The 24,152-nt window shown below is 43.8% G+C and overlaps 1 protein-coding gene across 3 annotated transcripts in view; it reads left to right on the top strand.

Annotated features, from left to right (window-relative positions):
• The window catches only part of ADGRF5 (adhesion G protein-coupled receptor F5), a 49,218-nt gene that overhangs the window by 8,432 nt on the left and 16,634 nt on the right, over positions 1-24,152 (top strand). For all 3 annotated transcript variants that reach the window (XM_032104283.1, XM_032104282.1, XM_032104284.1), the window contains exons 2-10: positions 14,202-14,353; positions 15,683-15,810; positions 17,930-17,990; positions 18,558-18,728; positions 20,029-20,208; positions 21,245-21,372; positions 21,828-21,886; positions 22,532-22,674; positions 23,503-23,709. In XM_032104283.1, coding sequence (XP_031960174.1) covers positions 14,314-14,353; positions 15,683-15,810; positions 17,930-17,990; positions 18,558-18,728; positions 20,029-20,208; positions 21,245-21,372; positions 21,828-21,886; positions 22,532-22,674; positions 23,503-23,709 — 1,117 coding nt within the window. In that variant the 5' untranslated portion in view covers positions 14,202-14,313. The remainder of the gene's footprint in view (positions 1-14,201; positions 14,354-15,682; positions 15,811-17,929; positions 17,991-18,557; positions 18,729-20,028; positions 20,209-21,244; positions 21,373-21,827; positions 21,887-22,531; positions 22,675-23,502; positions 23,710-24,152) is intronic.

Here is a 24,152-nt window from a genome sequence, read left to right as displayed (position 1 = left end):
GCACCTGCCCTGCTGGTAAGGGAGCAGTAGCTCGTCCCCCTTATCTTTGCTGGGCAGCATCCTGACAGGACTGAGCCAGCACTGGGTGAGGGCAGGAACTGTGGGGCTGTGATAGTGGCCCTGAACAGGTTGTATTAGGAATGTGGATGAAATGGAATGCACAAGGTGGGTGTGCAGGAACAAGGAAAATGGGAAAGAGATAGCAAAAGAAGATTTGCAATGGCTTGTTTCTCTCTGATGGCTGAATGATCGATTCCACGTTTGTTTGGCGGTTTTTTTCAGAGATCAGCTCCTGCGGAGCAGATAATTCACTGCAGCAGGTTGTCTAGTAATTACACTGCTATATTTGCATGTTATAATGCTGCACCAGTGGACTTCGTTAAGGAGTTTTTGACTACATTTGCAGCCTATTCTGAGGGCTTATCTGCTGTTGATGGTGGCTTGGAAGAGCTTTCACTCTGACAGCCATCCCATGACATGACACGGATGTTGTAGCCTTAATCCACCACCTCTGCACACAGTTTATCTCTTTTGTACAAAATTCAGTTTATTCCTGTGGAAGCCTGCAACGAATTCTGCCCCAAAGTGCTCCCCTCTCCATCATAACTCCCATCTGAGCAATCCAAACAAGATGGGTGTGCTGGGTCTGGCTAGGATCGAATTAACTTTCTTCATGCAGTGCTGTGTTTTCTGTTTGTGGCTGAAAAAGTGTTGATACTAAACCAACGCTTTGGCTGTTGCTGAGCAGGGCTTGCAGAGCATCAAGGCTTTCTCTTTTTTTCCACTGACTCTGTTGTGGGTGGGATGAGAGTTGAGAGGGATTACAACAGGGAAACCTGATTTGAATTCACAAAAAGGATGTTTCAAACCATATAACATCATTTTCAGCAACAAAAAAATAGTGGTGGAAGTCAGGGTTATCTTCCAAACCAGCCATTGCTTGGATATTTTCTGGGTGTACATCTGCTTGCGGGAGGTAGTGAAGGATCACTTTCACATCACTTTTTTTTCTTTCCACTTTCTTTCTCTTATTAACCTTTATTTATCTCAATCCACTAGTTTTTGCACTTTTTCTCATCCTATTCTCTTCTCCACCCGTCTGACAGGTGGGCAGTGAGTGGCTGTGTGTGTGCTTAGCTTCAGACCAGGGTCAGCCCATGACAACAGGATTTCTAGCTCACCCTTCAGACACCTTCCAGTGGACAACTTTTGAATAAACAGTTTTTTCCCAGCCCAGGAATAAAAACCTTTAAACTCTCTTGTGTCGTCTCCATCGGCTGATTTACACAAAGTAATACTTGTTTCAGGAAGACCTCAAAGGTCACCTAATATCGACCATTCCTGGCACTGAATTCCTCCATTCTGGATGAAAAGGGAGTCACATCTCATTTGCCTTCTAGGTACTTCCACAAGTCTTGCTTTATCAGATCATTAGTGCAATCAGTGATGGGTTTTTCCTGCCCCAGGGTCTCTCTAAGCACCCTGTGAAGCAGAGACAGCAAATATCACCCTTGTTTGGCAGCACAGAACTGAGGCACAGAGATAGCCAGGGTCTGCTTACAAGGTTGGCTGCTGCCAACCCAGGGTCTGCTTAAGCACCTCAACAGGAGCGAAAATGCTGTGGCAGCCAGGTTTGAGGGTGCTGGTGAGCAGCAGAGCTGTATGCATTCCCTATTTAAATCTTAATATGAAATATTAATTTCCAAATGCCTTCCCTCAAAACATAATAGAGTTGTGATTGAGTATGTAATTTACTGTCCTCGGAAATTCCTCAAAATGACCGAGCTTCCCCCAATTGTTCATGCACAGAGGAAAAGCTCTACTAGAGTTCCTGCTTTGGCTCAACCCTGTGAGCACAGGCTTGGCCGTCCATGACCACCAGGCTGAGTGTGTGAAAGCCATCTTCATTCCAAAGATGTCCCTACATGCCTTATGACAGGCTATTCACAGTATGCCCCTTGCTCCTGAAATTGTTTTACTGTGCCTTCTTGAGAGAGAAATTCTCTAAATTCCTGCACAGTATCCCCAAAATTTGGGTTGGTTGATCCTAGGTCTGAGATCCCAGCTAAGCCTGTGCATGCCTCAAGTATCTCTGTCAATAAAACAGGACTGATGGCACTTCCTTCCTTCCTCTTGTTATCCATCCTGTTTCGAGTCTGTGGCTTAAAAAGTTCAACAGCTGTTCATAACCACTGTCCCTTACTGCATTTAGGATACACAACATGTTAAAATCATGGAGTCGCAGGATGCTTTGGGTTGGAAGGGACCTTAAAGCTGATCTCATTCCAACCCTTTCCATGGGCAGGGACACTTCCACTAGACCAGGTTTGCTCCAAGCCCCATCCAGCTTGGCTTTGGACACTTCCAGGGACTGGGCAGCCACAGTTTCTCTGGGCAACCTGTGCCAGGGCCTCGCCACCCTCACAGGAAATAATTTCTTCCTAATAATTAATCTAAACCTGCCATCTGTTAGTTTAAAGCCATCCCCTCCTTGTCCTGTCGCTCCAGCCCTTTTGTAGGTCCTTTAGGTACTGGAAGGAGCTCTAAGGCTCCCTTGAAGCCTTGTCTTCTCCAGGCTGAACAGCCCCAGATCTCTCAGCTGGTCCTTATAGGGGAGATGTTCTGTGTTATTATTGAAAATCTGCTTTAAAAGCCACCTGCTCTTTTCCTAAACACCTTGTTTCTGGACAGCCTTGCAATGATTGTTCCAGCACTGTTCCAGCATGATAGTACCAACTTGGCAAGTGCTTAATCCATCTGACAGCAGTTAATGGAAGCTTCTCTTGTCCTTAATGTAAGTACAGGTGCTTTTGAGGGTGTTGAAGCAAAGGAGGTTCCTACTGAAGTAAGGCCTAGATTGCCTGTAGAGTCAGCAGAGAGAAACACATAGGCCGCAGAAAACTTCATGTGAGAGGGGCCACCAAAGTTCAGCACCAACCTCATCCCATTGACCTGGGGGATGGTAGAGCTGGAGTGGAGCTGGAGAACCTTCCTGTTCTTGAAATGTGCACTTCATTTTAGGCCATGCTAGAATTAGGAGAAACTGTCACAGCAACAGGGCAGGGTGAGTTAACCCTGAGGCCATCAGTCAGGGTACGGCTCACCTCCATGGGCCTGAACTCTCCTTTTCTCCCTAAACAAGGCAGCCCAGGCTGTGCTGCTGACTGGGAACAGCCCCTGGTCCACACTGTTCTTTGAAGGATTTCTGTGAGTCTTGGCACTAGCATTGGCTGAGACGAGCAACATGGTAACTATGGGCTAGGCCTCCTAAAACAAGGCAGAAAGAGACCTCAGCAGTTCGTCTACTCAGGCCCTACATCTCATGGCAGGTGTTTGTTTAAGCTCTGCAAAGGCACCCTTGGCTGGAGAAATGCCATTCCTTGGTGTTGTATCTAATGAGAAAACCTGCCATCATGCATAACTTGTCTTTGCATTGCTGTGTTTTTATGCCATGTGAACCCAAAAAGTACCACAGGAGTTCACAAGTCTGGATCATCCCTGGTCTCAGTCTGAAGTGTGATATAATTTTGAACAAGGATAAGCATGTCTGAAGTCTACCATTCCTTAAAGTCTTCTGAACATTAGTAAAACAAACTAGTCCCATCTGTGTTGATGATACTGTGGCTTGATCTCACACCTAATGCCAATGTTCAAGATATAAGAGCTCTGATAATATTGAAAATATTATAGACAGATGTAGCCTTCCAAGAAGTTAAATAGTAGCACTATTTAGCCATTCTGAGTTGTCCTGTGCTCTGGAAGACAGATCAGTACAAAAATAGTAAGGCTGGAAATGAAATCAGTGGAACAAAATAGAAACAATTTTTTTCTCTCAGGCTTTATCATTAGAGAAGGGATTTAAGAGATATGGACAACAGAGACCTGCCTTCACTGGTTTGAGGGATTGCCCTCCATTTATATGACTCTTTGTGCAAAAGGTGGATGCTATTTAGTACTTCCACCTTTTTGTTGCTAGGTGTGACAAGCCTGGCCCTCAGACAGGAAACTCCCTTTGTCCAGAGCGGGATTATACAAACTCCAAAAGGCTGACACCTACACAACTTACAGGAGCTTCCTACACAGCCTGCTGCACTCGCAGTAGTAACAGGAAAAAAATCAAGAGGTTAATAAAATGAAATGAGCAGGAAGCATGCAGTCATCAGACTTTCTAGTACTTCAGTCTATAGAAGTAACCCATGTCTGGCCTGACTCAGGGACCCAATCCAAAACTCAGTGCAGCCCATGGAAATTCCACTGCAACAGATAAGGTTAGACCTCACTCTTCACTACATTGATATGGGAGTACCTGGCAAGTTCCTCCTTCCTGGTAGTACCACAGTGCTGAGCTTCAAATATCTTGTTGTGGTACTTCTACTTGTGAATTAGGCCTGCACACCACTGCAGATGCTCCAAAAAGCACAAGGAGAAGAAGGGAAAGTTCATGGCTACATCCCTTCTCTCATCCCAATCGTCAGAGGTGAGCTGGCGTGTGCTTTTCCACAGGCTTTCCAAACATGTGGTACCCAGCTGCATACAAAGAGCTGAAATAGGAGGGTGGAGTTCACTGTTCAGGGATTTTTTTTCTTTTTTCTTTGTTCGTTCTCTACAAAACTCCAACATGGAAGTCAAGCAGGAGGCTTTAGCTGGAGTAGAGAAAAACCTGAGTGGAAGTGAGAAAGAACTGCCAGGAAGAAGACAAGAAATGGACAGGGCATCTTTTTCCAGTAAAGTGTGATTTAAATGCCATTTCACTTTGGTTTCAGCTATCACTGTTTTCAGCCATGGCATGGGGAACATTCATCCCTTCACTTATGAGTTCCATGACATCTGTTTGCACAAAACTAACAAAAATAAGAATAACCCCTCTATTCCCCCGGAAAACAAAACCTCTGCTCATGTCCTAGAGATCCCTGAGCATCCCATCAAACTCAGCCCCCTGCACCATGCTAGCTCCACAGAGCTGGAATAATACAGTTCCACAAACATCACAGAGAAAGCACGCCACAGCCTGTTTATTGCCTGTTTGAATCCTTATCACCAACCAATTCAGTTTTGTGTCCTTGATTAATTTCTGTTTATTTTATTTTTGTTCTCATTCAGATGTGTTATCTAAGGTCAGTGCAACTTCCCCTGTCCCCCCTTTCCCTTTCAGCCAAGTCTCCCATGAAATATTGTTGTGCCTGGGTGTGTGTTTCTTAAAGTCATTGTGTGTTTTCTGTCTGAAACAAACATTGTCTGATCATCCAACTTATTACGCACTACCCAAAGGTCATGCTTTATGCAGAGAAAGGAAAGCTCTTCTGTTGTGGCTGAGGAATAACAAACTGGACAGGCACTGAAAACAAGGCTTTCGCCCCAGAGTTCAAGACTCTGGAAAAATGTTCCATAGCTGTTTGCAAATGGTTCAGCTGCTTCAGGGTACTGGGCAGCCATGGAGCCAAACTGTCCTGTGCCAGCTGCAGATCTCTCCCTTCACACCTTCTAACCTGCAGCAGCTTCTGGTTCCTCTCTCCAGGCATCCTTCACCTCCACAGATCTTACAGCCTTTCATCCAAAATACCTAAAGGGAGGCAGAGTTGCTTAGGCCACAGGAAAATGCTGGCATGGGGGTAACTGAGCTTAACTAACTGTTTTTAAAAAAAATACAGCTAAATTGGAAAGATGTAGAACAAGTACCAAAGAGGCAGGAGAACTGCTGTGCTAAAATGGCATAGTACTCTTCAGCCTCAACAACTGATGGGCAATGTGAAAGTGACATATGTGGCACAAGGCCATGTAAAAAATTTGTCCTATCTAGTTTGACAACTTGACCCTCACGAGTGGTAGATTCAAAGCAAGCAAAGGAATTCAGACCTCTTTGCTCCTGCAAATTATGGATTCTGGACACTCTCATAGGTTTTCTTATAATTTACATCATTTGTGTCAGCTTAATAGGCCATTAGGGCTGTTAAACACCAATGACCTGCCTTTGCCTCAAGAAATCCCTGTAGCTCTTGATAGCCAGAAATGGAAAGAAAATTCTGAAGATGTGCTGCTGCAAACTTACTTCATTTTTGTAAAGCTCTTCCCAAGGGCCTCTGCTATAGCTCTTGTTGGATAAGAACCACCTGGGCTAGAGAATCCTTGGATCCACCCAATCTGTTCATGACATTAAACAACCAGAGCCCATTAGAAAGGATGGAGAATGGTCTCTCAGTGTGAACAAAGGAGTAAAAGCACAGAATTAAAGGCTTTTACAATGAGGCTTTAAAGCAGAATATGGCTGCCTGACTACACAGGGGGCTCTTGGCCTCAGTGACCCAGGACATGTCTTACAGCCTGAGGCGAGGGCCAAGAGCTGAGGCTGGGGACTAATACCCCCCTCACAAAGAACTGCTGGTTGAAGATGTGTTGCACCTGCAATGTTGTTTGTTTTCTTCTTGCTGCTGATGCCAAAGTTGTATTCATCTCCCTTTTGGCACAAGAGGGACCACTTTCCCAGACATAGCACGTAGAAAGGTTTCAGCCAACAGGAAGAAAATACCTTTTGTTGGATGGCTGCATGGGGAGTGATAACTCTGCGTCTTCTGAAACAGAAATGCTTGTTTCCGCTTCTGCATTTAAAACCCCTTAGCAAGGAAGCCACTTCAGGGTGGGTGTATCTTTAGGTCCCCTCATCAGTTATTTTTAGACATTGACAAGATGCCCCTGTGCCTTTCCTTTTCCAGTCTAAGCAGCTCTCTCAGCCTCTCCTGGTATAACAGATGCTCCAGCTCCTTAATCATCTTCATAGCCCTTTGCTGGACTCACTCCAGTGTGTCGCTCATGTACTGGGGAGCTTAGGAACTGGACACTGTGCTTAAGATGCATCCAGAACCAGGAAATCTTATTTTTCTTAAGTCTTAACATCAAATGAGAAGTGTTGTCACAAAGATTCTAGAAAGAAGACATGACTGGCAGGATAAGGAAGGCTTCCAAATGTGTCTGCCTGTCAGAGACAGAGTTGGCGAGTCAGACAGAAGGATAAGGTGGAGTAGGCCAGGTCCCTCTGGGTGAACTGAGGTTACCTGAGCTAAGGAATCCAAGTAACGAGCCACAGGTCTGAGAGAATGTCTATAGAAATAGCCTGGAAACCTGAAATGAGCTACTAAGCCCTGCTGAAAGGGATTATACGGAATGCCAAGAGCATGTTATTTCCAGCTGTGGTAGAACCCAGGTGTCTGTATCATGCTACACTGGCAAGGCCATAGAAGCCATGAGCTACTACAGAATCACAGAACATGCTGAGTTGGAAGAGACCCCCAAGGATCACTGAGTCCAGCTCCCGGCCCTGCACAGGACCATACCCAAGAATCCTGTGGGCATCACCTCCCTGCCAAAAATGCCCTTCCTGTCCTAACACAGTGATGTGGCTGTAAGCGCAGGTGTATTGTCACCCAGTCCCTGGGGAGAGGCTGGCCAGAGGTCCAGCTTTGGTGTGGTGCCCTCCCAGAGGGGCCAGCTGTACAGCTGGCCAGCAACCAGGATGGTGTTCATGCCTCTCCAAATGTGCCGGACTGTTTCTCACCTTCCTCCTTCCCTGAGTTAATGCTTAGCCAGTAACTGTGGCAGTTGATGCTTATTCATGCAAGAATACCCTCACTGATCTGGCAGATTGCTGTTCTCCAGAGACAAGCAGTAAGTCCAACTGTGAACTGTGCCGGGAGGGCTAGGAAAACATTGCAGGGCTGGCTGGCACTGTCCAAAATGTGTTAAAAATGCTCACAGAAAGTTCTTTCAGCTGCTCTCAGAGCATTAGGAATGCCTGGAGAATGTGATAATTTGAACATTTAGCTGGGCAGTCTGTGCTCTCAGTCATCTGCTATTTCAGCTGCCATGCCCTGCAAACATGAGTCCTACAGAGCTGTTCTCTCCTTGCAGGAAGTCCTGTGTGGTCATGGTATGATTTGAGCCTGATCCTCAGATAGCTGGGGCTAAATTATTTTCATTTTCCGTGTAGTTTATTTGGGTATGTAAAAAGGTCATCAACAATTCACAGGAAGGCTGATGGAGGAATAGAGGAATCTAAAGTCATAATCGTAGGTCAAAAGGAAAGATAAATACTGCATGAACAAAGATGGAAAATGTGAGCTGATGTAGAAAAAGGTGTGAACCAGAGCCCTCCTCTGAAAATGTTTTGGGGAAACCCTCAATAAGGCTGTAGATACAGTTTACCTCCTCTGTGCTTAAACCAGAATATTGTGCTGCAAAGGTCCAGAAAGGAATTCCTAAACTGTCTGAGGTAGAATCACAGACTGGAAAAGAACTCTAATATCATCAAGTCCAACCATTAACCCTACACTGCCAATCCACCACTAAACCATGTCCCTCAAGTCCACATGTACGCATCTTCTTAATACCTCCAGGGATGGTGATTCCAACACTGGCCAGGGCAGTCTCTTCCAGTGCTTGACCACCCCTTCCTTGAAGAAATTTTTCTAAATAGCCAATCTAAACATCCTGTGGTGCAATTTGAGGCAATTTCCTCTTGTTCTGTTCTTTGTTCCCTGGGAGAAGAGCCAGACCCCCACCTGGTTGTCAGATTCACCCTCCTGTCAGGGAGTTGTAGAGGATGAGAAGGTCCTCCCTGAGCCTCCTTCTCTCCAGGCTGAGCCCCCCCAGCTCCCTCAGCTGCTCCTCATCAGAGTTGTGCTCCAGACCCTTCTCCATCTCTGTTGTCCTTCTCTGGACATGCTCCAGCATCTCAGTGTCCTTCCTGTCATGAGGGACCCCAAACTGAACACAAGATTTTTGATGTCTCACCAGTGGCAAGCACAGGGAGACAATCACTGCCCTGGGCAGTCCAAACACAGCTCTGAGAACACAGATCCCTGCCCTTGCACATCTCCTCTGAATCTCTTTGAATTCATTAATTGCACAAACTGAAGAAGTGCAGAGACACACAGGTAATTGGAAGAGATCAGCAAACAATCTACCTGTCACGCCATTGCCACAAACTCACATGGAGGCAGAATCAAAGGCTCTCTTCCATGTCAGCAATTTATAGCCCGTTCTTAAAAACGTCAACTGAAGGGAACTTTGCAGCCACCCTGGGTAGACTAATTTAGTGCTTCTAAACATTACAATTACATATTTTCCATAATCACCAGCATATTTATCTTTGCTTCAGATTGTGTGACTTCACAACATCCTTCAGCCAGCTGTCACTGTGAACATCCCTTACAGTCCTTTTTCAAGGGACAAACTGTTATTGAGTCCGTACCTGAGTCTTGTCCTATCTAATCTCAAAAACCTTCAGCCTGTTCACAAGATTATTGCTCTTGTCATTGAGGTCATACAATGCTCTTGTCTTAGCATTCCCATGGCTCTCGTTTGGATGCTCTCCAATACAGCAACATCCGGACAGAGCGCTCCAGCCAAAACATCAACAGCATCATAGAGTGCACTTTTGTTACCTCCCAGGTCTTAAATTAAAAATATTTGTTAAAAAAACTAATAATGATATTTCAACATCGTTACAATGAGTGAATTTAGGTAGCAATTTCTTAGGACTCCCTCCAGAGTTTTTTTCTGCAAGACTGAGATGGGCAAAACTCCCTAAAGTCATGTGATAGAGACAATAAATGAAACCCCAAGCATTGCCAGATTCACCCCAAAAACGTTTATCTCAAAGTAATCTACCTGTTAACTCCAATATGCTTGGGATTCACTCTGTCCTCACATGTTAAAAACACAGCTTTGGGTGTCTGAACACACAAAATTCAGACTCAAGAATAAGAATAGCACATGATGCAAGAACCCACAGTGTTGCATCCAGTTTCTGAGAGATTCTGGCATCTTTTTCTGCATTTGGATACAATTGACAGTGGGGTTTGATTACACAAACTGAGAAGATTCATTTCTAGAGATGAGACTGAAGTGTGAACATTCAGGACTGGAATGAGGATGGGTGAGTCAAGAAAGCTTGCAACACCTTCATTTCTAAGATGTTTCCACATTTGCTTTCACTTTAAACAGTATCTCCCAGGGTGCAGCTATGAGGGAACCTTACCCTGGTCTATCTTTCATGACAGATGAAATGTGTCATCACACATTTCCAGTGAATTACAGGACCCATGTAGCTCTGCCTTGTTCTGGATGAGTGCTCCTGGTTCAGAGCAGGTGTCCTCTAACACACCTCTCGCTTGCTTTCCTGAGCCTGTGAAGGCTAACTGCAGACTCAAATGCTTAAATAAAAAATGTTCTGGGGTTGAAACTTTAAATCTTTAGAATCCAGGAAGTTCACAGTTTCTGGTGACATGACAGTACATGATGAATGAGTACAGGAAAAAACATCAGGATGATCAGGACATCGCCTGCGCTCACATACCAAGTTGATTACATACCTAATGCTCTGGCATTGTATAATTTTCACATTCTCCTGCAAAGTAAACCAAAATTTATCATACCTTTAGGCTGCAGTTTGGTGATATGCCTTGAGCAGAAACCCTCTTTTAAGAAAGCCTTGCTGACATTCTTTCCCCTTCTCACACCCCAGGGTGCTCTTAGAATTTTTGAAAAACACAACAAAACCTCCCCCACAAAAAAAAAAAAAAAAAAAAAAAGAAAAAAAAAGAAAAAAGAAAAAGAGGGGGGTTGGGAAAAGAGAGTTTAACACAGACCAGTTTTCCAGTCAAGGGCTGGCAATGTGGAAAGTGTAGTTGCACCACAGGTAACTCAGCCTAAGCCAATTCTGCCTTCACTTCAGCACAGCCTCTGCACTGGCACTACTGTTCATCCAAACCTGCAAGCAGTCAGCCAAGGGAGCAACTTTGGGAGAAAATGATCAGCTTTTTCTGTAGGGATAGACCATGGACTTGTGTTGAACAGCTTGCCAGGGCAGAAAGGAAGAGGTCCTCCTTGTCCTTATGCTCCTGCCATGTCTGCCAACCCCTGTTCCCTCTCCCTTCCCTGCCTGGGGCCGCTTACCTGCTCCTCTCCTTGCTCTGGCCCTGTCACTCACGGGGACCTTCTCTAAGATGATCAGATTCGCTCAGATGAAAGCAAGCTGGACACTTTATTGCTGTTTTAGTTTTCTACAGGGACAGGGAGTTAAACTGACCAGAAGGCACCAGCACAAAGCCATCAATAAAACCAGTCTGCAGAGAGAGAGGTGGTGGCATTAAGTGCTGTAGATGTAGGCTTGGCCTTCTGCTTCTTCAGGTTCCTGAACCAGCTTGGGTAAGCAATAAATCAGACCAATGCCAGCACAACAGTGAAGACAAAAACATGCTGTAAGGGCAAAGAGGGCATCAGTCATGCCAATTTAATCACCTTAAAACTGCTGCAAAAGGCTGAGGTCTGACTCACCACATTGCAAGGAGCAGCAGGCAACCAGGTTTGCAGAAAAGGGAACAGACCTATCTCCTGAATTAATCAGTGTTTAAAAAATAATCCCCCACAACATGAGCTTAATCTCAGGGTTTTCCACACAGCTCAGTGAGTCACTGTCTCACACACTGTTGTGGAAACAAATTCCATTGATAAACCAACTGTTACCAAACACTGTAGGGACAAGGGTTCCACTGTTACCTGGACAGATTTCCACTATTTGTCCAGTGTGTTCTTGGCTCCAGCTTTTGTTCAAGGTAGAAACATAACACATCAGAATTTCCCCTGGTTTCTGGGAATTCCAGTAGCCATCAGAACTGCAGGTCTGCATCTCTGTGCAGCTTCTCCAAGGGCCTACATGTGTCTCCATAGAGCCTTGCAGGCCCCTCACAGTGAACGTGCTGCCAGCTCAGGTTGGAAGATTTTGGGGGCTTCCCCCTTAATAGTTAAGTCAAAGTCCACAGACATTTTGCCATAGCTACAAAACATGATTTTGCAGCTTTCAGTCCTCAACACCCTCTTTTGTTAGAACAAAGAAGGTGAGTAACAGCAGTGGAACAAGTTAATCCACTAATCTGCAGATAAGACACTGAAGAACTCAGATCAGTGCAGGGGGAAATAATGAGTACAACCTGATGAATGGTATCAGGAAATATCTCCTCTTAAAATGCCTTGTGGGTTTTCTGCGGTGGTATATCTGCCCAGCCTCACACTTGAAATTTGAGTGCAGGCTCTAGAGGCAACTTCTTTTCTGGGCAGTAATAACTTGTTCAACTAATTATAAAAATTCCCATGGTTTAATTTCTCTTTGAGAGAGTAGCCTGGGCTGTGGTAGAAAGCAGATGATGTTTAAAATGAATCCAATTAGAAGATCTCTTTGAACCACCTGAGAAGGTAAATCATATTATATCTCTGGGTGTTGTCTTTATTTTCTAAAATGTGTGATGATGACTATTGTGCTGGGTGGATTTACAAGAGAAGGTGTAATTATTTTGCAACATTCGTGAAAAAGAGAAGCTTAGAGAAAATTTAAAAAGAAGGTCATGTATCTCACCTATGTCCTGGGTTAAAATGAGACCGTGCTATTTACCTCTAGGAATCCTCTGCATTTTAGAATTAACTTTGAACAATATTTTCCAACCTGAATGCGGTGGGGAACCAGCATTTGATAGCAAATCTGGACTTCTTTAGCTCTCTGGGGCTTTTTAAGTTGAAGATACTTATTGCTTCCCAGGAGACATCTTGTATGAGAAATGAGGAATGTGTCTACACATGTGCTTTGCCCACTGAAGGCAGACAAATACTTGAGAATTTGCTTGCTAAAAAGTTTACAGCAATGCTTTATTCATTGGGAAATTAAATGAATGAGGGGAACAGCCACATCACTTGAGAAGAACATTTAATACTTTTCCCCATTTGCAATTCGTTTGTTGATTTTCTGGCTTTCTAGATACTGGCTTGGGATGTTTTGGAGCTTTAAATAGCTACCAAAGCCTGAGCAGCAGCCCAGCTCTCACTGACATGAGTTGTCTTCTATATGTTGTCTTACATGTACAATTAACAGGGTGTTTGCTGTCAGCTACATAAAGTCACACAAAAGATATGTTTGAAAATAGGGGCTGACCCACAACATTTGAATATGAAGGCAAGTTTGGGAGCAGGGCAAAAGATAAATGCAAAACTGTACCAGATGTTGTTTACCCTCATCATAAATTTTGTTTAATGACCTTTTTGCCTTTCTATTATCTGTTTCAACAACCTGTTACCAGTGTAATACAAACTCTTTGTGTAGATTAAGTTTTTTTTACCATATGCTGTGAGAATATGCTGAATATACAAAGCTACCAAAAGCCTTTGTTTTGTTAGTGCTTCAATTATTAAGTCATGTCACTATCTCAAGGACTTGTGTCACATCTTAAAATATTTCCCTCTTGATCCACTTTGATCAATCGTGATCTTGGGATCAGCCAGATCCATGGAATTCTTGAGTTTGTTACAAGTGGATGGTATCTTCAAAATAGCAAAATAGTCTCTTTTGTAGAATTCTGGATATAGTGACAGACACGCCCAGGAAACTGAAAAAAATTTCCCCACATTTTTTCCCCCCCAATTCTGTTAGCCATTCATTGATTGGATTAAAAAAAACAAACTGTAGCACTCTTTTATTTTAATAGATTTAGGAGTGGGGTGGGAAGATACTCTGAATCACTGTGATGTTCTTTCTGGTTATTTCTGTACAGAAGTATAAGAACAGCTATACCATGTTAGCTCAGATGTCTAGATAAAAGAGTTTTCTCTCCCTTTTCTTTTCTTTTCTTTTCTTTCTTTGTTTATTTTATTTTGTTTTGGTTTACTTTTGTTTGTTTTTGTTTTGCTTATGTTGGGTTGGAATGGGTTTTTCATTTTGGTTTTGGTTTTTTCCTTCCATTGCTATCCTAAAATGTCTTAAAATTAATTTTCCTTCTTTAACTGCATCTCAGAATTCAGCTGACATTTTCTTCAGACCCCATTTCTGAGTGGTAGTAGTCAGTTCAGAGTCCAACACAGAACACATAATGTCATGATGATTTCTTTCTACCTTACACTTATCAGTGCTGAATTTTGTGATCAGGCCACTCAGTCTCCTATGACCCCAATGCAGATCTTCACAGACAGACTTCTCTTTTGTTAGTCTCAATCATGTAAAGTTTTCCATGGTGTTGCTACACTGATCACTGCCTTTTCCACATTGCTTGAGAACAGAGGGTAAGGTACAAGCTTACACCTCATTCCTGCAGAGCTCTGGTGATGGCATCTCTGTACTGGAAAAGAAAATAATTTATGCCTACTTTTGCTTCCTATCTTTTAACCAGGTGAGTATCCAGGTGAAGTCCCATTCCAGATGGATCTCTGTAAGAACCACATTTGGTGACAAAAGTCACAAATCCCTGCTGGGCACCCACCTTGGTGACATCGAGTACATGCATGGCTATAAACACATTGCCATCCTCTTCCAATTCACGAGGTGAGACCTCAGATCATGTTCCTATTGTCATTTTCTGTCATGGGCTCCTCTGAGCAGTAAAGTGCCAGCAAAGCCCCAGCCCACTTGGGAGCACCAGCTCTGATAAATAATGGTTGCAATAGGCAGCCACTGATCTCAGGAGGTGCTGATTTTTCTGTTTTCCCCTAGTGACTCACTGCCTTGCAAAACTTGAGTTTGGATGAACAGCCTTCTCAGTGCAGAAAGATTGTAATTTTACAAGAGTTCATGATTTTAATCAGGCTGGTGTTAGCCACTCAGGCACTGTTCAGTACTATGCTTAGAGTCTTTCCTCAATGCTGAAAATGATTTTTCACAACCTGCTTGGGTTCTGCCTTTTTCTGTAGCTCTCTAACAGTTGTTAATTCTGGAGCTAGGAAACGGATTTGTTAGGAATAACCAGAAAGTGCATATTCATAGCAAAATATATATCTTCTATGTATTCTTCACCTCCTTTTCTCTATTCCCTTTGGTTGCATAAATGTCTTATAAGGGCTCATGAGTGTTTTACCTCTCCCTTTATGTTTCATCATCCAATCTACTGCATGACTAAATTAGCTCAGGTATTAATGATGTAGGAAATGTTACTGGGGTGGGCAGGTGGGGGTATGTGTGTCCCCGTGTGTGTGTGTGATTTCAGGCACCACATTATATTCTTGTGTGTCATCTTAGATTCTTGTTCACTAATTTGGTAACTTCAGTGCAATTAATGGAGAAGTGCTCTAAAACCTCAAGATAACACAGATTATTTCCAGGAAATACCACTCCATTGTGTCCATTTAGCCAAGGGGTAAAAAACACACAGAAATCTGTAGCTGAGCCCATGGTGATGCTACAACCCTCTCCAGAGTGGGATACAGCTGGTCGCAGAGTCCTCTCTGCTGCAACAGGACAGCCCCTCACTTGCAGCAACATTCCTAACTGTTCCCTCATCTCCTGGCTGTGCATTTCCCAAGTACCACTGAGAGGGATATTTGAAGAGCCAAAGTCAACTTTTCTCATGGCAGATTTGCACCATTTCCTTTGTCCCTGTTAGGAGTCTGCTTAGGATTCTGCTTTCTCCAAGCAATTTCTTTCTCCTATTTTGAGTAGGTACAGCTGACATAAGAAAAACGAGAGATGGTGGAAACAGTCTGATGGCAGTGCAGAGGAATAGTTACAGGCCTTGTTCTAAGGCCTGTCTTGCATGGACTGAACAGGCAGAGTTGCTGAAGAAGGCAGAACACACTGTTTTTGTGGAGTGGGCTGGTATTTCCTACTGCATGAGTCAGATGAAAATTCCCTGGTCCTTTTGCTTCATTGTCTTTTCAGGCTGTACAGCAAAGTCACCGGGCAAAATGTCATCCCCAACCAATACAGGTCTCCACTGCCTGTTCCTGCTGGTCTCAGCCTGCTGCCAGACACCACAGGGCTCAAACTTCTATCCATTCCCATATGTAGTGAGTATCCAGCCCCCCTGGCTTTCAGTGACTCTCTGCTTGTAGCACCCTGATGCTCTCCTTTACATCCACAAAACCTCGGAAGAAGTCAGAATAAGACCAGGGGGAATCTGAACCCACAGTGTGTAAAAGAAATGGAGAATTCCAGGAACTGGGCTCTTCTTGTTTCCCAGTCTTAAAGCCTCTCCAGAAGGCACTGAACAAAACACATCTGGTTTCTCACCTGTGTTGGTCTGCAAGGGATTTCAGTTGCTATCTCTGGAGCTAAGTCTGCATAACAGTTATGTGGGCACTGTTCCTGGATGGAATTCACCCATCCTATGAGAAAAGAACCAAATATATCTAGAAGTGAAGTGTTTGCAGGTAGGCGACAGGACTGTCCCAACAGTAGGACAAGAGCACATGACCAAAACACCACTCCTGAGTGATTTGTGTTTAGATGTTGCCCATGAACTGAGATTTTACTTCAGTTTCCCACATTTTCAATAATCCTCACAGATCCCTTTTGTTTCACCATTAGTGTGAATTATGGAAAGCCATCTTGTGCTTCATCCTGCACATGGGTTTGTTATTTCTGCACAAATAGTCCCTAACAAAAAAGACAAAAGAGGAACAGAGAAACCAAGGGTCTGACCAAATGGAAGTAAATACAATCTGGTAGAGAAAACTAGTCTACAAATCTACCACTCTTGGTCATCACAATTACTATTAGACCAGAAAATACTTCGTTTGTCTTCTCCATCGTGAGCAAATGGAGAACCTCCTTCTTTGAGAAAGCTGAAAAAAAGGAAAGGAAATGTGAAGAGGAAGGTGGGAACTCCTTAAGCTCTTTCAACCATTATCCCCTGTCTTGGCAAACCAAAATATGTCTGGTTGCAGCAGCCTCACCTGCGCTTCAGCAGGTCTCTAACAGTGGCCAAATATCTTGTTTGATTTTTTTTTTCAAGCTGTCTCCATCTCAGCACTTAGGAGTTTTCATGAAAAAAGCAACACCTCTTTTTTTAGCACCATTGATCATGGGACAGCCTGCAGATGAGTCATTACTTAACAGTGTGAAATATGTGAACTATTTAGCAACCTAGCAATCCCCTGCAGTTGTTTGGGAGAATAATTGAAAAAGGAAATCACTGAGTCCAAACCTGGAGGAAGACGTGGGTCACAGTGCACTTTCTGTAACTCTTGCAGCCAACCTCTAACACGAAGGTAACATCCCAGCAGCAAAAAGTGCCAGCACGCCTTGGGATCCTCACCCCAGCACAGCTGCAATAGAAACCCAGCTCTAATCACACACCAGATGGTTCCTTTATGTAAAGAGATGACTTAAGAGTTGCCAAGCTATTCACCCTTTCTGTAAATAAAGGTTTCAGTAGGAACCAAGAAACTGGCAAAACTGCAAATTTCCTGCCTGCGTCTTTGCTTGTTCTTTAGCCTTTCTTGCTAACGGTGGTGCCAGTGTATTTTTAGGGCACAATTAAAAAAAGATAAGATGGTCTGAATCTCACTTGGCTGCAGCCTGTGTAAACCCAGTCATAGTGAAATGGTGCCACCCCTGCCCTGGTCAACTGTGTGTTACTGATGGCCCCAAAATAGCTGACCTGTCAACTGAGCTAGAGCCAAGGCTTTTCAATCCCCTTTCTTCTCCTGCTCAGGCTGGCTCAGCTGCCGCAGAGGTGGGAGCTCAGAGCAAAGAGGAAAGCAAAGGGTGATCAGAGTCCAGTTTCTGGATTCAAAGGCTGAGTGGCCACGTTTCCCAAGCAGTTCACAAGGCTGGCCCAGGACTAAGTGCACTGTGTAAGCCCACTAGAGGCCTTGAGACTCAGACACGAAAATCCTCCTAAGCTGGAACAGTTGGCTTGCAGAGATATGCAAAGAGGCATCTGCAAACTCAGTACATCCCTCAGCTGGTGCTTAACCCTTCCCTTCTTGGAAGATAGAAACTTTCTGTTTAAAGAGGAAGTTGGGGTGGGAGGTTGGAGAGGTGAGGCCAATATTAGTGGGAAAAAATTACCTATGTCAGTATTTTCTTCACTAATTTCTTTTGCCAACGACAAGAGCTAAAGTTTCACCTTGTTGACCTCACAGAGCTTCACCCTCTTTTTTTTTTTTTTTTTCCCCACAGATTGACAGCATACTAGAACAGGAAAGCTTCCACCCAGAGATGCAAAGACAGAAGCGAAACAGTATGTACACAAATGCACGGTAACAGAGCAGGCTTCTGTAAGCCAAGGGTGAAATCACTGTTAGGGACAGCATCTCTTGATGTACTGAACTGGGAACATCAAGGACAAGATGTGGTTGTGGTCTAACCCCAGCTAAGCACCACAGTGCCACTCACTCACTCTCCCTCAGTGTGATGGGGAACAGAATCAGAAGGATAAAGTGAGAAAACTCATGGAATGAGATAAAAACAAGATAATCCTATATGGCTCAGTCTGTGGTTGGCAACCCATGTACTTACTGACTCTAAAGAGAGAAGGGATGAGACAGCATTCTATGAACATACTATGCCATTTGTATCAGCTTCCTATTGCTCTGACACCAAAGAAATCTGGCTTTTGTCAGACAAGCAGCAGATAAAACAGAGGCAGAATGTCTACTGAGTGGGAAACAAGGAGATTCCCTAAGAAGAATGCCACACTTAGCTACCATTAAATAGCAACGAAGACCCCAAATGCTAAACTGGATGCCATCAATTTGTGATTTACCCTCAAACACAGCTTTGCAGTCTCATTCTATTTCTCTTTCAGTGCTTATTCTTGACCTCCCCCTTCCGGAGTACACTGTTGACATTGAAGTAAGCCTGAAGGATTCATCTTATCTGGACCCAATCAAAGACTATTTCAAAAATGTCAGTCTTACAGTTCCAGTTAATATTTCAAATGCACAAACGACAGTTTCAAACATCAGCATTACAACAGGTGTGTTGGTTATTGATTTGTATATTCTGGATAATGTGGGGTTTTGTCAGTATTTGATGTCTCCCACTCTTACCACCCATCACACTTAGGAATCAGCAAAACTGAACCATCTCTGCTGCCTGCTGAAAGATCCAGCAAGGCTGAAGCTGTAGCACACAACAGCATATTTATCTGTCTCTCACCACTCCTCTTTATATAATGTTGGCATTAGGAATAGCTTTGGATGCTTTTCTTTTCCTAAGGAAGGGACAAAGCCGGAGGAAGCCTGAGCCAAAGGATTTTGCTCCAGTTTGGCTAACAAGCAGTCTGAGTTACTTTCAAGTTCCAGGAAGCTGTGACAGCAGTTATCAGACTGTTTACTTCCCTCCTCCTGTATCTGGAACGTAAATGGCTGTAAGAGGCTGTACTCTGACCCTGACAGAGACAGGCTGCATGCAAGAGAGCTCACTTAACCTATTCTTACAGGGCAAGATATCAGACAGGTTTTATTACAGGAGTTGTGGTTGTGCAACATCACATCTGAGTAATACAGCGGAGGATATACAAACACACCAGGCATTTACAACAGCAGAGGAGATTTGATACCTTCTTATCACTGACCCATAAAGCAGAGAAAGGAAGTGTTCAACAGTTCCCAAAACAACATGCAAACGGATTTTCATGGGCCTTCGGGCTCACGTGTAATGTGTGAAAATCAGTTTGTTAATATCTTACTTTTCTAATAACACATTTAGAGCAGAAAAAGTTACAGTGATATGTTTTGTTGGTTTGTTTTTTGGGTTTTGGTGGTTTTTTTGGTTGGTTTCAGTGCTTTAAAGCACTTTGTAATGATGATACCTTCCCTCACACAGCATCTGTTGGGACACAGAACAAAACAACATCTCACTAGCCACTGGGACTCTGAATGATCTTGCTCTTACAATCTTTAAAAGCCTATACACTTCCTTTCAGCTCAGGTGGCATAAAAACATCCAGTCTGAAAAGTATTATGGGACCCTGGCCAGTATGCCAGGTAAATTTTTGGCATCAGACTTCACATCTCCATCCAATTACTTAAAAATAATTGATTGGACTTATCCTTGTACCAGTCTGGTTCCCATTTCTGGTTTGTCTCTTACAATTAGCAGAGTAAAATTTGCAAGGTGTCAGATCACCATTTTAGCACCATTCAAGTGAACTCACAAGAAGGGCAACATTTTGAGATCCCTGTCATGAAGACATAGAAAGGTATATATTTATCTTGCAATAGCTATGCCTCATTTACCATTCTCATGGCATTTCTCTGGCTGTCCGACTCCAGTCTGCCTGCCCAGTGGTGAGAATAACAGCTGCTGTTTCTGTGAAAATGGATATGCCTGGCCGAGCACAGTGTGCAGTGATGTGATGCCCTGCCCTTCTCTGAGCCTGGAACCGGCCCTGCCCTGTGGCTACACACAGAAAATGCCTTTCTATGGACCTTACTGTGAGCCCCAGACTGAAGGTGAGGAGACACAGGGCAGAACTTAATCACTGTGCAGCCCATATACTGGTTAGATGTCAGAATAGTGATAAAAGGTGTGATAAAAGAGCACATCAGGTATCGCGCTCCGGGTTTGCGGTGCTGGATGGTGACAAGCTGCGACCTTCTGAAAACGTCTCCAAGGCAAAGCCGCTCAGCAGGACCAGCACACACTCACACACGTGTACACACACACACACACACACGTGTACACACACACTCACACGTGTACACACACACTCACACGGATAGCTCCTTAAAATGGGTTGATGACAAAGAGGCAGGAAGGGTCTTCGTATGGGGTTCCACGGGAGGAGTTTAGTACAGCCACACGCCTGAAGGGTTACAGGGACGAAAACAAAGAACAGGAGAGGGTCCAGGTTTAAGTATGGGAGTGGAGGGAGCATGAGGGACCAATGGTCTGAGGGCACGGGGGTGGTACACAGGCGGGACTAGGAAACGGGAGCCAGTAGGGAAACTCTGAGAGAGTGGCGAGGGGCAAGGGCCAATGGGGGGAACAGGGAGTGGAGAACCTTCTAGGGCAGGGACATTTAAGGTACAAAGGCATAGGGAGGCCAACAGAAGCAGAACTGGGCTACATTAACATAACAGAACAGAGCATCCTGGGGGAAGCCTCTTTTGTCACCCTAACCTGGGGAGGATCTTTTGGTACTAGGGACTGTCCCACCAGTGGACTCTCTTTGTCCCTTGTACCACAGGCCCACCAGCCACCACAGTCAGGACTGAGCCAGGTACCACAACACCTGTGAATATAGAAGGTTGGCAGAGATGGTCTAAAGCTCTTCTCCTTGCAATATGGGCCCACCTTGACCCAAACACTTGCAGATATTTAGATGCATTTGGAGCCCCAGCTCCTGGAGTCACTTCCATGCCTCTTTGGGACTTTCAGCTTTTGCTGAACAAAAAAAGTTTCATCTCATCAGATTTGCAACAGATTTTCACCTCATAAGCATTGTTTTTGATTATTTTCCATTTATTTTTATGTCTTTCCTTACAGACTCATGTGGTATGGGAGAGCCCATTGTAATGAATATGTCAGTCAGACTCGACACAGAGTTCCAGGATGATCTCAAGGATTCTTCTTCTGTGTTATACCAAAAATACAAAGGGGACCTTGAAAAAGCGGTAATGACTTTAGTTTTTCATCTCTGAAGGTAGAGAGCCCCCTAAGAAGTACAGTGTTTACCCCAAGTGCCTAGGATATAGGGTGGCCTGTCAGTGTCTCTGTGGGGAGTTGGGAAGTATGCAGCAGTGGGAGCTACAAAGTGGGCCAAAGCTGACTCCATTGAAGGCAACAGCAATATTCCCATTCTTTTTAATACACTGGGAAGTATTTAGGGATCTTTTGTATCTAAAGCACCAAAAAAATCTTATTATTGGTCCTATCTTAAATCCATGTGAGTACACATGAATGAAACCATGAACAGAAATTTATTCCATGACACCAGGAGAGCACCAGGCCTGTTGTATCAGATATGCTACATGTCCTTACTCACATCAGGAATGGAGAGTTTCCTATTTTAAGCATACTGCAGTAATACACAGAGAACTTACACCATGTCACATGTCTTTGTTTACAGTTTAATGCCAGCTACAGATGTTTACCAGGCTTTGTATCAGCAACAGTGATGGGTTTCAGGTAAGTAAATAATTTCATTTTTTCCTGGAAGACACAAATACTTCTGTCCAGTCTCAAGGAGACACGAATCAGCAAAGGCTACATTCAGTCTGGCTAGAACCCACTCCCAGTATACACACACTGAATAACAGAATAATCCCTGCAAAGCAAAGCCTAGATATGACCATGGAAATGGGATTGTGGGTAGAATTCATCACTGTGCAAAAGTCCAAGAAACATAATCATTCTCCATCTGGATCAAAGCCTTTTATGGAAATGACTGAGCTCCACCCAAAGGGAAAAGGATGCAAATAAACCTAACATCATTTCCTAGGCCATGAGGAAGGTGAATTAGTACATTGACTCTGGATACAGCCTTGGATAAAAGAGACATTGCTGCTGTCCACACATACTTAAATGGAGCTGTAATTTAGGTTTTCTAAGGAAAGTTTACTAGAAATTAACATCAGATGAGGAAGATGTCACATAAAGGTGTTCCTTCTTAGAGAAGAGCTGTAGCACAACTTTCTTGTATACCAGAGCAAGTCTTGAGTCCTGAGAGGCGCCTCCACAGGGCGTGAGGCCTTCCCAGCCATGCAAGATGGGTCACCACCATAAACAAGGACATCTAATTCTGGTGCTTCTCTCATTCTTGTATCCATTTAGCCCTGGAAGTGTTTTTGTGAACTATGTAGTAAGAACAGGAGCAGCAAGCTTCACTCAGGTTGGAGATTCCAACAGAGCTGTACCACAGTTTCTGGATTCATCGTACCAGCTAAACCCATCTACCTTCACAAGAGTAATAACTAGTAAGTTTAAAGTTCTCAGTATTTACCTTCAAACTTTACTTTAGTATTTTTAGCCTGAATCATGTAGCTGCCCTATGTTGTTGATGATTTTGTATTGGACTTTCAAGAAACACTTATTTCTTAGCACCTTCATGAGAGGACCATGCATGCATATCTCCCATGAAAACCCAAAGCCTTCCAGCTACTCCACTGATCAGTCATTGGTTGGACTTGATGATCTCAGGGGTCTGTCTTTTCCAGCCTAAACAATTCTAAATGATCCCTGATGTGGTCTGTCCAGAGAAGAGAGATTGAACACCCTTAATTCATCTCCAGAACTGAGACAGCTCTAAGAATGTCAGGCTGCCAGCACTTCCTACTCTTTAAAGCAAAACATAAAACTCTTGCAGTTTACATTACAACACATTCCCCTTGGTTTCCCCAGCACATTTTCCATGCTGCTGCTGGACAGTGTGTTACAATTCAGTTGCCTGATCAAGTGCCCTGGAGGTGCTGTGCTCTCAGTGCACTGAGTGCTGTACTGTCTGTCTCAGAGGATTACTTCAACCTGGTTTCCTCTCCTCCCAGTTTATCCAATTAGAAAGTAGTCGTGGTGATAATAATATTTCTAGCTCTCTGCATAAAACATTCTGGAATCTTTAGCTGAGAAAGATACTAAAAGAATATGTTGAGGGAAAATCCCATGGCTTGTATCAGAGGTGGTGTCCTGTAACTGATGCTGGGTGCATGTTAGTTGTGAAGCACCTGGGACCCCTATAAGAGGAAAGAGACCATAAAGATGTGAGCTGAAGTGACACTAATGCAGAATGTTTCTCTCTGTCTTCCCAGATCAGACAAAGTTCACCGTGAAACCCTCGAACATTTTTGAAGGGGACACAGTAACACTGACCTGTGAGATAAACTCAACATTTGCCAATGCGACCTGGTATCACTCTGATCAGCCCATCTCAACCAGCTCCCGGTACTCAATAGAGACAGTTTTAGCAACCAGAAGATCGATTCTTAAAATTACCAACGTTACGATGAAGGATTCTGGTATGATTTTCCATTGTTAAAACAGCAGATGTAAATCTATAGTGTGGCTAGTTCTATGAAATGCAAAGATGAATGCAGTGGCTGCATTTTCCTAGAGGAAACGTGAAAATTACACTGCCCTTTGTAATTTTCCTGTTGTTTTCATTAATGAACTACATACTGACTGACACTGCCAGTAAGATGTGAACTGACTGAAATGATTGTACGTGACTGGTCTAAGTGCCAGGCTTCACTGTCATGTCAGGGGAGATGCTGGTGTCTGAATGGCTGTGAGGCCTTTCCACCCTTTTGGTGTGGTAACTGGAGGCTGTAGCTGAATTTGCCCTTAACATCCTTGTGCCCTTCACACACATGCTCTAACTAGTCAGAGCTCAGAGTTACAATTTTGCATGTTGAGGGATTTTTGAAAATCAGAAACAGGTAAACTGGCAGCATTTTTCTGG

Source organism: Corvus moneduloides, chromosome 3, assembly GCF_009650955.1.
Source record: "Corvus moneduloides isolate bCorMon1 chromosome 3, bCorMon1.pri, whole genome shotgun sequence".
Lineage (NCBI taxonomy): Eukaryota > Metazoa > Chordata > Aves > Passeriformes > Corvidae > Corvus > Corvus moneduloides.
This window is presented reverse-complemented; position numbering and strand designations above follow the sequence as displayed.